Source organism: Panthera pardus, unplaced genomic scaffold (genome assembly GCF_024362965.1).
Source record: "Panthera pardus isolate Hobbes unplaced genomic scaffold, ASM2436296v1 HiC_scaffold_11, whole genome shotgun sequence".
Taxonomy (NCBI): Eukaryota; Metazoa; Chordata; class Mammalia; order Carnivora; family Felidae; genus Panthera; species Panthera pardus.
Window position 1 is genome coordinate 95,779,332 of NW_026526666.1, and position 12,471 is coordinate 95,791,802.

Sequence of the window (12,471 nt, forward strand, 5' to 3'; positions counted from 1 at the left end):
ATTGTCCTCACCAACATCATCGCGGCTGACATTTACTGCCACCTGAGCTAAGCCTTTTCCATATGCGGGAACTCCTTCCCTCCTTGCGGCCACCCCTTGACGATGCTTTATTGTCCCCAGCGTACAGGTGAGGAAACTGGGGCCCAGCCAGGTTCACTAACTTGCCTGAGGTTACCAGGGAGCCGATGTCAGGACTAAGGGCTACCAGGGCACACCCTCTTAGCCTTGACCCTGGTCTGCCCGAGAAAGAGCGTTACAAACTGTGAAGGGCTGCTCCCTGGCAGGGGCATTCTTCTGTGTAATGTTGCTGTGGTTCATCCAGGGGACCTGGGGACCAGGGGACCTGGACGTGGCCTCCTGGGGCAGGGCTCGGGCCCTCCCTTTGCGGGCTTTCCCGTTCTGCCAGAGTGAGGAGGGAAGGGGTCTGGGCCACCTCCTCCTGGTGCGGAGCAGGGCTGAGGGGTCTGGGGGTGCCCAGGGGAGCGACTTCTCCACGGTGAGGGGTGCGGGAGGAGGTCTGAGGCCACCCACGGGACAGAGATCAGACGACCGAACCCACGGGTTAGGGTTTCACACTGCCTTGGCATTACAAACCCTTCGTGCCAACGAAATCGTATCTGTAAGAGAAATATACTGGCCTTTGGGCTGAAGGGCATGAGTTTGGGGGGGGGGGGAGATGGCCTCAGACATCAAGGACTCCTAGGATGCCACAGGCCACCACTGCCCTGGCTTATTTTGGAGGGTGTCTGAGGCCCAGAGAGGGGGACTGACTTCCAGTGGTCACACAGCGAGTCCTTGGCCACGCTGGGAACGGGAAGTCCAGAGCCGGGCTCCCGCCTGCACTGGGCTGGGGTGGTGGGGCTCTTGGGTTGCAGGCTGGGCCTCCTTAGGAGCCTGAGGGCAGGGTCTGGGCAGAGCCCTGCTGGGCCCCTCCCTCAGTAGCGGCATCGCCCAGACTGCTCCCCGGGGCACAGCTCGGGCAGCCTGGCTCCCAACGTGTAGGGCTCAGCATCTGCTGTCCACGGGGCACCGTCGGGCCCCGGCCAAGTCTGAGATGGCAGGTGCCACGCTCAGAACTTGGCCTGCACCCAGGTCTGACTTCTGTCCCCCCCCCCCCCCACTTCCTGGCTGTGTGCCTCTAGAATTGGGCACCTCTCTGTGACTCTAACAGGTGTACCGCTGGGGATTCTGCCCGGGGGCGGGGGGGGGGGGCAGCAGGTATGCCAATGCCAGACCCCTTCGCTCTCTGCTCCTCAGGGCCTGGCCTGAGCATGGTTCTGCCCTCCCCGAGGGATCTGGAGCTGCCCCGGAAAGGCAGCCTCGCCCTCCCTAGTCATGGTCCCTTGGGGAAATTTCCCGATGGCAAGTGTATGCTGAAACCCGTGGGCAGGATGCCACCCTCAGCTACTGCCCCGTGGAACGAACCTCTGGCAGCTGAGCCCACAAGGGGGAACTTGTTCAGTACACAGATCCCAGGGCCTCACCCCCCCAGACCTGATTTAGTAGGTATAAGATGGAGCCTGGGAATCTGTATCCTCAAAACTCAAGGCGCGGTCAGGTTTCTCAACTACCGATCTGTGTGTGGTTCTCTTTTCTTTCCCTCCCTCCCTCTTTCTCATGTTTTTTCCTGTCGTGGGACCCTCCACATGGACTCCTGCATGGAGGTACAGCGTGCAACAGATAAGAGCAGAGCTTGTGGCCGAAGGTAGGACCGGAGCCCTGCCCGCTGATTCTTTTATCAGCTATGGCAGCCTCTGGAGTGACCTGAGGAACCCTCAAGGGTTCCATGGAACACAGTTTGAAAACTACTGCTTATTCCACTTCCTTCCTCTGTTGGGTAGAAAAACTGAGCCCCAAAGAGCTAGCCTGCATGGGGCTGGGCTAGTGAGGCTTTGTTAAGTTCTCTGAAGCTTCCTATTGATATTGTCCCTGGGGGAGACCATACAGCACAATTACTGATGACATAGACTCTGGAGTCAGACCAGTGCTGGAGTTGAAACCCGGTTCTGCCTCTTCCTGGCTGTGTGACTTTGGGCAGAAACTTGACCTCTCTGTGCCTTGGTTTGTTCATCTATAAAATGGGGATAATAACAGTATCTATCCTGGAGGGTTACTGGGAAGATCAGATAAGTGAATATTTGCACAGAGTTTGAGGCACGTGAGACCGGGCTGGCCCCGAGTTCTGACACACGTGTCCTTATACGTGTGCTCCCCCCGGGGTGACCTGGGGGCTTCTGTCCCAAGCACTTAGGCTTGGGCAGCCTAATCGCTGTGCTGGCCACAGCAGGGAGTAGGTTTCTCCTTCGAATCTAGAAAGAATGGCGTCACGGCTGGTGGACGCTCTGGGCCAGCAGGTCCAAGCCTCCCTGTTCTGAGGCGGGGAAGCCTGGGTTCTCTCACAGAGCAGCACTGGAACTACATCTGGACTCTGAGGAGAGGGTACACAGCTGGAGGGATATCAGGTCCACACAGCCTGATGACCAGGTTTTATCCCCAGGGACAAGTTTTGCTTGAGTCCTCTTTGCGCTCAAGATGTGTATCAAGCCGCCTCCACACTTTTTTCCTACCCCCGATGGAACTTAAATCCACTCAAATCACGGGGGAATGCGGGCCACGTGGGGCCAGTGCTTTCCAGGCTCCAAAACGCATGCAGCGCTCATTTCTGAGCCTGTGAGGAGGGGTGAGGAGGGGAGAGGACGAGAGGACACCGAGGCTCACGGGTGAGACAACTCACTTGAAATCAGATGCAGGGGCCAGAGCTGGAGCGATGATCCAGGCACGGCCTGGCCCCGCTGGGGAGGGGGAGGGGCTGCAAGGGTCCTCCACATGGAGCACGGCGTGCAGTTTCATAGATTCTCTTGTTTTGGTGCAATTAACTGCTATTTACTGGTAACCCGTTAAGAAAGCAATCAGACAAAACCTGAAACTCAGTAATGCAGACGAGCAGTCCGCCCGCGTGTCCTGGGGCCTCGGATTCAGAAGGGCGACTGCTCCAAGCAGCCCAACAATGTCGCCAGGCCTTCCTGGGGACGGGCTGGGCAGTGGGAGGTCCTGCCACGTTCAGGAAGACCGGGGCAAGAGTTTCAGTTACTGCTGTTCTTGCTGCTTAAAGATCAGTCCTCTTGGGATCATGTTCTCATGGACTGTTTGCTGGGGACGGTGGTCAGAGCCCTTAAGAGTACACACAGGGTTGCATATTTGCGTATGTTTTTCAGTAAGTGGGCTTCACGACCCCAGGTGGCGGTGGTTCTGGGATGAACTGTCCACACCCCGGCTGCCAGCAAGATCTACACCCGCGGTTGGCCTGTACCGTGGCACTTCACTAGCGATGCACCGATGTTTATGTTCAAACGCTTCTAACGTACAGTCCAGATCAAACTCCTACGTTATCTTCACGTTCATAGGGCATTCCTTCATAACCTAAGCTTATGAACCCTCTTCTAAGATAAAGCTGTGATTGCATGTATTCCCTCCTGATACTTTATTATCGCCAAGTTCTTTTCCTACTCGACAATGGGAACAGGTGGGAGATGTGGGCCTATGGCAGTGTTTGCCCCACCTAGTGGGGTGTGAATGGAAAAAACTTCGGAGCCGTTTGTTGGGAGCAGATGGGCTGGGGGTGGGGTGTCTGTGAGGCCCGTGTTGTGAGAATGCAGGTTTTGGGTGAGAGGCCCTGTAGCTATTTTAAAACTCCCGGTCACAGGGCTGGTGACCCCGTATGTTGCAGCCACACGGCACTGGGATTCCCCGCTGGGCGTGGGTGTGGGTGGCTCCCGGGCCCAGGCTGTGGCCAGGATGGGAGACGCCGCCTCACGTCGGGGGCGGAGCTAACCCCGAGACTGCGGCAGCTCTGTGCAGCGAGGGGTCCTGCAGCAGGGCAAACGGGGGCACGCCTCTGGCCCGGATGGAGCACCAGTGCGGGACAAGAGCTTGTATGTAGTCTGCCTGCCCCAGTTCCTCCCAGGGGTGGGGCTCCCTGACCTGGGGGTAAAAGGCTGCCCGAATGGATAGAGTAGATGCAGTCCCACCAGCAAGGAAGTGCTAGGCTGTGCCACAGACTCCTGGTGGGCAAGGTGAGCTGCCAACCAGGCCCAGCCCCTCACTGCCCAGGTGGTAGAGTGGCCAAGGCACTATGGACTCCCTAGGTTTGAAATCCAGCTCTGTTCTTTACTAGCCCCTTGACCCTGGACGATTTACTTAACCTCAGTTTTCTCATCAAAAATGTAGTGATCTCGTCAGTTATGGGAGGGTTAACTGAGTTAATGCATGTAAAATGTGCAGCATAGACCATGGCTCGTGGGAAGTGCTTAATAATTGTTAGATGTTATTATTACGTTATTAGGTTGTATCTGTTGGAGCCTGCCAGCACGGGTGGGAGAGCACGTGGAGGGGCCACTGAGCACAGCTGTGCAGGTTGTGCACTGTACAACTCAGGGCACCATTTCCACAGTAGTGCCTTCTGGAGTAGTGCAGTACGCAACCTGTGGGGCTGTACCCTGGCCCTAGATGCCCTGGGCATCCCGACTTCAATTTCTAATAGGTACCACTTGAAGTCGGACCACTTGGGGGTAAGGTCTCGGAGAAGATTAACAAAGGAGGTAGTGTGGCTTTTGAGTCGAGCTACACAGCTTCGAATGAGGTATGGCTCAGCCCTTGAAAAGGTTACAGGGCTAGAGGAGCGATAGTTAGAATCTTGGCCAGGTCACTCCTGTCTGGGCCAAAGTTCTTCCCATCAGTCCAGGGCGGGTCGGGTGGGGTGGTGGAGTTAGTTTCGGGATGACAGAAAGGCTTTCCCCTCGTATGCCAAAGTCTGACTGATCGGCAGGGGCTGTCTGAGGCTTTGTAAAGTGAAGAAATCAGAGGCCACTTTAGGCTGGGTGGGAGGGGCTCTTTGATTGATTAGTGATGTCTGCATGAGGCCAGAGAGCGGGGAGCAGTGGCATGTAAGTTTGGGCTTCTCACCCTCCTCAGCCCAGTGGTTCTCCATGCTGACTGCACCTTAGAATGCACCAGAGAAGGCTTAACCACGCTCTGATTCAGGGATGTGGCCTGGCATCGGTTAACGGTTTTCACAAGCTCTGCAGGTGATTCTAACGTGTGGCCAGGTTGAGAACTGCCGGGGTGGACGTCCCTAAGTTCCCCGAAGTCCTGAGCTGCACGACTTCTCGGCATGGTTCATAGATCATAGAACTTTGAGCTTTCTTCCAGCAGAAATGACAGGGGCTTCCATCAGTTTGATTGCTGGAGAGGATTTGTCTTTAAGTTGGGAGATAGAGGTCGAAGGCCCTGGCTGCAATCGGGGGTTGGGTATCCAGGGTGACCTCTTCTCGGGCAACACTGTGGAGTTTCACTGGGAAGAGGCCCAGGCTTTGCATCGGAGGGATCTCCTGGGACTCGAAAAAGCCTGGCCCACACTGGCTTGATCAGGAAAGTCCTGTGACTCCATTGATTTCTCTCTTAAGCTCCTCTCCTGTCCCCAGGGTAGGTGGGACGTTGGGACGATGCAGAGGCCCACTGAGGTCTGCAGGAAGTAACATGCCCCAAACTCACAGGCCCGTTTCTGGGCCTTTGGAAGGATGGCCGGGGAGAGAAGGAAGCAGAGGAAAGCTGACCGGGGCCGCTGGACTGGAGAACTCAGGGCCAGGGTGCCAGGCTTACAGGTGGCACGATAGGACCACAGGCAGCCCTGGATGCTGACAGCTCCCCCAAATTATAGTCAGGGCGGCCAAGGTGAGAGGTTTCTGGGAGGCCACCCTGGCCTCCGCCCCCACCACGGGCCCAGAATTCAGCCAGCTTTCCTCGGCCCCTCCGGACCCAGCCCTGGAATTTCAAGGAGCAGGCCATGCAGGGGCTTTGCCCCCTGCCCGGAGCAAGATAGAAGCACTCAAATAACATAGAGTTCAATAATATTTTAAAATAAGCTTTATTTAGATTTTTTTTTTTTATATTTTATATTTGCATCCATGCCTTCGAGAAACCTTCCCCATGGGAAAAGTTATTTTCAACTAATTTACCCATAACTCATTCGCTATTTGACGTAGTTCTCTTAAATAAATCATCCTTAGTAACTCTTAGATTTATCTCCTAATTTACAAAAACTGAAATGAAAAGGAACTACTGAATCATTACCAGGAGTGGTTGCAATCTTATGTTCTCATAAGTAAAGGGCAAACAATAAAAATCAACCGGAAGGAAACAAAAAATCACGGGGGAAGAAAAGTGTTTTCTAAAGTCTCTCTCCGTAGAGAAAGATGTCAGCTCCGGCCGCGCTCCCTCACCGCCAGGCTCGGTTAAACAGCTTAGCCGAAGGAGGCCCGAAAGATCCATATTAGGTACCCTGCCTGCTCTTGCCCAGCAACCGCCCCCCCCCCCCCGCCCCCGGCCCCCACCGAGTCAGAAGGAAAGGGAACAGCCTACTGGTGCTTTTTTGTTTGCTTTAGAGACTTTGGACAATATATCCTATCTTTCTGATAGAGATTCTCCAGCACTTTCAAATCTCCTTTCTTTGTAAGCGCTGAAAATGTTACAGTTAGCAGAAAGCGCCACTACTGTTGTGCAGAGGGTGCGGGTCATGGAGCTGTGTTAGTAGTTAAGGTGAAGCGGGGGGAGGGGGGGGGATCCACAGGTCAACAAAAGAAAAGGTGAAGCTAGTTTTAGGCCTTAGGAGGCCCTGGCTTAGAAGCTCACGAGTTCTCCATCACCTGGCGTTACAATGCACACGGTTCCTTTGCTGGTGAAGCCTCCCTGGGGCCAATGTTGCTCCCCAAACGGGCCGATTTCCTGCCAGCCCTTCTCTCCTGGGGTGAGGGGGCTCAGGCTGTTGTGACAAGTTGGGAGGACAGGGCCCAAGGGATCCCGGGAGATTCTATTAAGTGTGGCTGGAGGAACCAGCCAGAATGGGGAGGGCAGAGAGGTTCTGGTGCCGGACACTGTGTCCCCAGCAGCCCTCCCCTTGAGGTGGGTGCCTCCCCCAAGGACACCTGCCTGGCCAACATGCAGAATGACCCGAGGATGAGAAAGACACAGCTGCAGGGAAGAACCTATGGCCTCTCGAGGCCCCTCGTGGCACCGACTCGGGCCGAGGGTCCCTGTGGCCATACCCTGTGGTCATGTGATTGGCTGTCTCACTCTGAACTCAACCGCTCTCACAAAAGACAGACCCGAGAGAAGGTGACCATCACAGCTGGCCCTCTGCTCACTGAGGTCAGTTTTCCTTATTTCAGATAAATAAATAGATATTTAGAAAGGGGGAAGAGCTACGGGTGGGAAGGAAGGTGGAGTGCACTTCCATGCAGGGGCCGAAGAACGGGGGAGAAAGAGAAGAAAGAACGGAAAAAAGCAAGCTTTGAAATCCAATGGTCCTTGGGTTCTGGCCACCCTAAAGTCTACCTTGCACAGTTTGGCAGCAGCATGATAATAGAACAGACAAGTCAACAAAACACCCGCCTCCCGCCCACCCCATGGAAAAATATACATTCCAATATTTATGTAATAATTTAGATAGAATAAGTCTTCTGCGTTTGTGCAAATAAATTAAACGGAACAATTTTCTTTTTTTTTTTTTTTTCCATAAAGAAAGAAACGGCAACGCAATTTAAAAACTGGCAGGCCGTTAAAAAGAGCCCGTTTGACCTCCGGCACGCCGAGCCAAGGTAAGCCGCCCCCCCTCCCCCCCGCCGCCCCCAATCCCCTGGCCGGGCTCCGGGTCTTGGCGAGGAGCCGACTTTACCCGACCACTTGGGCAGCTTGCGGATTAAAGTGACTCGGCGCCCCGGGGACAGGGTCTGGTCCCACGCGTTCACACCTGGGGGGCGGGGCGGGGGGGGCGGGGGAACGGGACAGCAAAAACAGACCACATCCTTGGGCAGACGGGCTCCAAGAGTAGCAGTTTGGACAAGGGACATTTACAAGCACGGAGTGCACAATAGTTTTGTTATTTACAAATACACAGCAGTCCTTCAAGTTTTCAAGTTTCATAAAAAAGGAGGAGGGGAGGAGAAGGGGGGGGAGGGTGAGAAAAAAAAAACCCAACGAACCGAACAAAAAACAAAACAAAACACGGAAAAGAAACAGAAACAAACCCAGATTAACACGACTGTATCGCTCCGAGGACGACAGAGAGTTGACAGAGTCACACACGGTTGGAGTATGTACATCAATTACAGAGGTGGCGCCGCAGGGGGCGGGGCCCGCGCTCGGCCACGCCCAGCACCCACGTGCGCGGGAGCTCGCGCCCGCACACGCCCCGCCACGCACGCCCCGCCGCGCCCCCCCTCCCCCGCACGCACGTCCACACGCACAGACACGCCTGCGCGCGGCAGGCGCAGGGAGGCGGGTATCACCAGTCCGCGTCCTCCTCTATGTAATAATCAGGGGCGGTACCATCAAAGAGGCCGGGGTCGAGGGACTTCCGCTGCTTCCCTCTGGCGAAGACGCGCGAGATGGAGCCGAATCCCATCTTCTCTTTCTTCTTTTTCCGTTTTTGGTCTTCAAGATCCTCTAGTGACTGAGGAGTCGGGCGGGCGGCGGGGGTAGAAGGAGAAGAACAAAGCCACCTGAGCTGGGTGCGGGGTGGGGGGGGGGCGGGGGAAGAGGGGCGGAGGGACAGGGGGCGGCAGGGGCCACGGGTGGGTGAAATGCCAGGGTCTGCCCCTCCTCGCTGGCGGAGCCCACTTGGGCCAGTTGCGGAAGCTCTCTGGGACCACGGCGGGACCCACCCGAGGCCGCTGTGAGGGTGGCAGCGAGGACCACCGTGCTTACAGCAGTGCCGCGTTATAATAACCCTTTAAATGACCGCTAGCTGCCGCTCTACAGCTGTCAGTTTGCCCACACCCTTGGGGTGCTTCCTGAGGGCCTGCAGGAGCGCGTCTGCGCACTTGGCTCCCGCTGGGCCCCAGGCCTCGTCTGCGGGGACACTGCGGCAGGGGTACGGGTTGCCTGTAAAAAGAAAGTCCCCATGGGAAAGGAGAACCAGGGGAGCCCGGAAAACGAGGAAGGGGGCAACCTGAGCTTCGTGCCAGCCACGAGCAAGGGCCCTGGACCTTAAGGCCTTGGCCAAGAGGGTGGACTAGAGCGGGGAGGCTGGAGCTTGAGTTCTCGTCCTAACTAGGTCACTACCCATGGGCTCTTGGAGTGCCCCTTGCCTCTCTCTGAGCCCAAGACCACAGTGATGTCGGGGATAGCCGCCTGTGCGGGCTAATGGGCCAGAGGGTGGTGTCTATAGGAGGGCTTTACAAACTGTCGAGTGCCCTACACAAAGACACGGAGTGTCATTGGGCAAAAGATGGAGGTTAGACTAATGGTGCCCAAAACACACCAGAATTACCTGAATTCCAGGGCCCATCCCATACCTGGGGGCTCAGATCCTTCAGGCTTAAAGGCCCCCGGAATCTGCATTTGCAAAGTCTTTCCTGGTGGACCCTGATGGAGATGGGCCGTGCACAGACCAGCATCTGGGGACCCCACGACTAGAGAGTCCGTCTCAGAGACCCCTCTCGACTCTCAGTTCAGGTTTTCCTGCCTGTGGTCCCCTCCTCACTGCTGACAGGGTACTGAAAGAACAGTTTCTTGCAGCAGGGGACCCAGTGAGCCTCTGGCCTGGGTCATCAACCATTGGCTGCCAGAAGCCACTCACCAGGGCAGTGGGATGGAGGATGTATGATGCACTTAGTGGGTCCACGGACTGGAAAGGGGACAGGGGAGGGCAGACGAGGCCCTGAGCCTGGCTCAGACGCCAAACCTGGATTGACTGAAGCAGCGGCTTCACTCTTCTCTGCCTTGGGTGTCCAAGAATGGAAGTGGGGATGCCGAGGGCCCAGGGGAACAAGGGGTGGGGGAGTGGGCCCAAATGGCCAGGGGAGGCACACCTACCTGTACAATAGGGTTGTGCAGGTTCTTCTGAACTGGGCCGGGACTGTCGCCCTGCAGCCAAAAAGAGGGAGAAGATGAAACCGACGCGAGACCCGTAGGAGCAGAGGTGGCCCGTGGCCCGTGGGGCCTTCCGTGGAAGGAAGCCCTCTCTCGGGGACCACCCTGCCTCTGTGCTGGGGAACCCACCCCCACCCGCCCTGAAGCAGACACTCCCAGATGGCTCAGCAATGGCACCTGGGGTTCAAGACTCTGCCTGGTCCAGAGGTCCTGGGGTGCTCTTGCCTCCTCAGGTCTCTCAATGACCCCCTTCCCCCACCCAACACCCAGTGATCAACAGATCAGTCAACTGAAGGCTTCTAAGTTCCTGTCCCACTTGGCCCATCAAGTTGGGACTGGAGGTTGTTTATACTTGGGATTTTTCATAAAGAAATATGGTTTTAAAGACCACACAAAAAAATTTCTGGACAGGAAGACACGGGAGACCATGTAGCTTCTAATCCCCCCCCCCCCAATTCAACGCATCTCTTATTCTCTGGGGGTGCAGGCAGGGCTCATTAGCCTGATTTACAGATCCAGAGAGGCTCTGGACAACCCAACGTGATGGAACTAATTGTAAGCGGAACAGGAACAGATCTGGGACTGTTTCTTCCTGGTCCAGTGCTGCTTTCCTGTGGGCAGGCAAAGGTGGCTGGACGCAAAGCCTTCGCTACAGCCCAGACTCTGGCTGCCCTGCCTGGGGGGCAAACGGATCACAAGTCGTTAGTAGGGGGGGGGCCTCTGATGGTGGTTTCCAGAATTGCAGGCAAAATATCCATGAAAAAAACAATGTCATTTGGGCCGAAGTCCATCAGTCTTCAACTTCCCTGCACTTGGTCCCCACCTCTGCTCTAAATTAGTGGCCACAGAGTAAGAGGATGGGGAAGTCCTTAGTCTGGGCTGGCCTGTTCTTGCTGGTACCAGGTCCAAGGCCCGAGAACACAGGGTTACCTGGTGCTTTTTCTAGGCTCTTCTTGGCTTACCTGTGTGCACATCTGCTGAAATGGGGGATGAACGTGGCTGAGGGTGGGCAGGAATGGAACAAATGCTAGTTTAGTCTTTAGTCCCAGCCCAAGGTTTGCAAACAGAAACTAATCTGGGGGGGCCACTGAGATAGGTCTACTTTAATGGGGAAGAGAATGAAGCCGGTGCCCACTGAAATGGCTGTGTGCAGACAACTGGCTTATCAAAGCACCCATTTCCTGGCAGCAGGGCCCCTGTGATCTCGGAAATAAATATGCTGGACTGCCACCTGTAGCAGCCGGTATGTGTCAAGGCCAAGTTGAGCAAAAGGCTAGGCCAAATGCAATTCAAGAGGTCTTTAGAGAACCCGCGCTGAGAATGGGCTTTCCTACGGGATTTTGGCTATCAGAGCCCCCTTGGGCCCACCACAAGAAGACAAAATATGGCACCTGGGAAGGTCTTCTCATTTGGGGTGTGCATGGCTACTCTTAAGTGTCTGGCCCATGGTAGAAGAATGGGGGGACCCTTGGCTGTGAGTACAGCCCATCAGTGGTCCCGCAGAACCAGAGGACAGATGTCAGAGGCCCTCTAGTGGCCCTCGTTCTGTCCTTCAAGACCACCTTTGTCACGGGGTTCTGTCGTGGGAACTAGAGAAGAACAGATTGCTTCCTTAAAGCCCCAGTTAACAAAGAATCCCAGCCTTGAGTGGGATTCAGGCCCGAAGCGACCTTCTTGGCATCCTGCCTGGGCTGAATGAAGCCCCGGGCCAGCGATCCCTACTGTCCATGTTGCCAGGTGAAGGCAACTATTTTCATTTCAGGCTTAGCTACTTTTAGTAGTAGTCTTTAGCTACTCTCCATTGTTCTTGTAGACTGGACAAAACTTTCCAGTACGATTATTCATATATAGAAAAGTTACTGATTTTTCTACACTGATTTTCAACCAGTCCCGTTAATGTACTTGGTCATTATCGGTTCTAATAGCTTTGGAGGTCATTCTCTTGAGTTTCCAGGTAGGAAAGCAGATCCGTGGCAAGTGATGGTTATTTTGTCTGTCTTTCCTACCGTATTCACCTCATTCCTCCTATCAGTCTCACTGGTTAATAAAACATTAAGTGAATTTTTGAGAAAGCTTTCTCATGTTCTTGAACACCTAACTCTATTGTGTCTCTGCCTTCACGGCAGGGGAGCCGCCCTCCGTCGTATCGACCACGTGACAGAACAAAACTGTAGCGTGGCCTCCACACCCCGGATCCAGTGTCCACATGGTGTCCTCCTGTCCTCAGATGCCTGACCCACCTTCGTCCCCTTCTCGGGAGCCCGACTGTCTGCTCTGCCGGTCACCAAGAGTGAGGTGGCCAGGGACCCGCACCTTTTGGTAGCTGGTGCCCAGTATGCCATCAGAGAGCATTTGATTAAGCAAAAGAAAAAAAAAAAAACAAAACCCGAGAACAAATTCGTGGGACACCTCTCCAGAAGTAGCATTTGCCCAGACTCCTGGAAACTAAAAAACAAAACAAAACCTGGCTTATCCCAGGATGAAGGACTGAGAGCTGGCTCTCCATGGAAGTGAAGGGTGCTGGTAAGGCCCCGAAGGAACCTC

The 12,471-nt window shown here is 55.1% G+C and overlaps 1 protein-coding gene across 1 annotated transcript in view; it reads right to left on the reverse strand.

The window, feature by feature from the left end:
* The window catches only part of KAZN (kazrin, periplakin interacting protein), a 1,070,250-nt gene that overhangs the window by 45,555 nt on the left and 1,012,224 nt on the right, over positions 1-12,471 (reverse strand). The window contains 2 exon segments of the mRNA XM_019461891.2: positions 8,383-8,506; positions 9,871-9,921. Coding sequence (XP_019317436.2) covers positions 8,383-8,506; positions 9,871-9,921 — 175 coding nt within the window.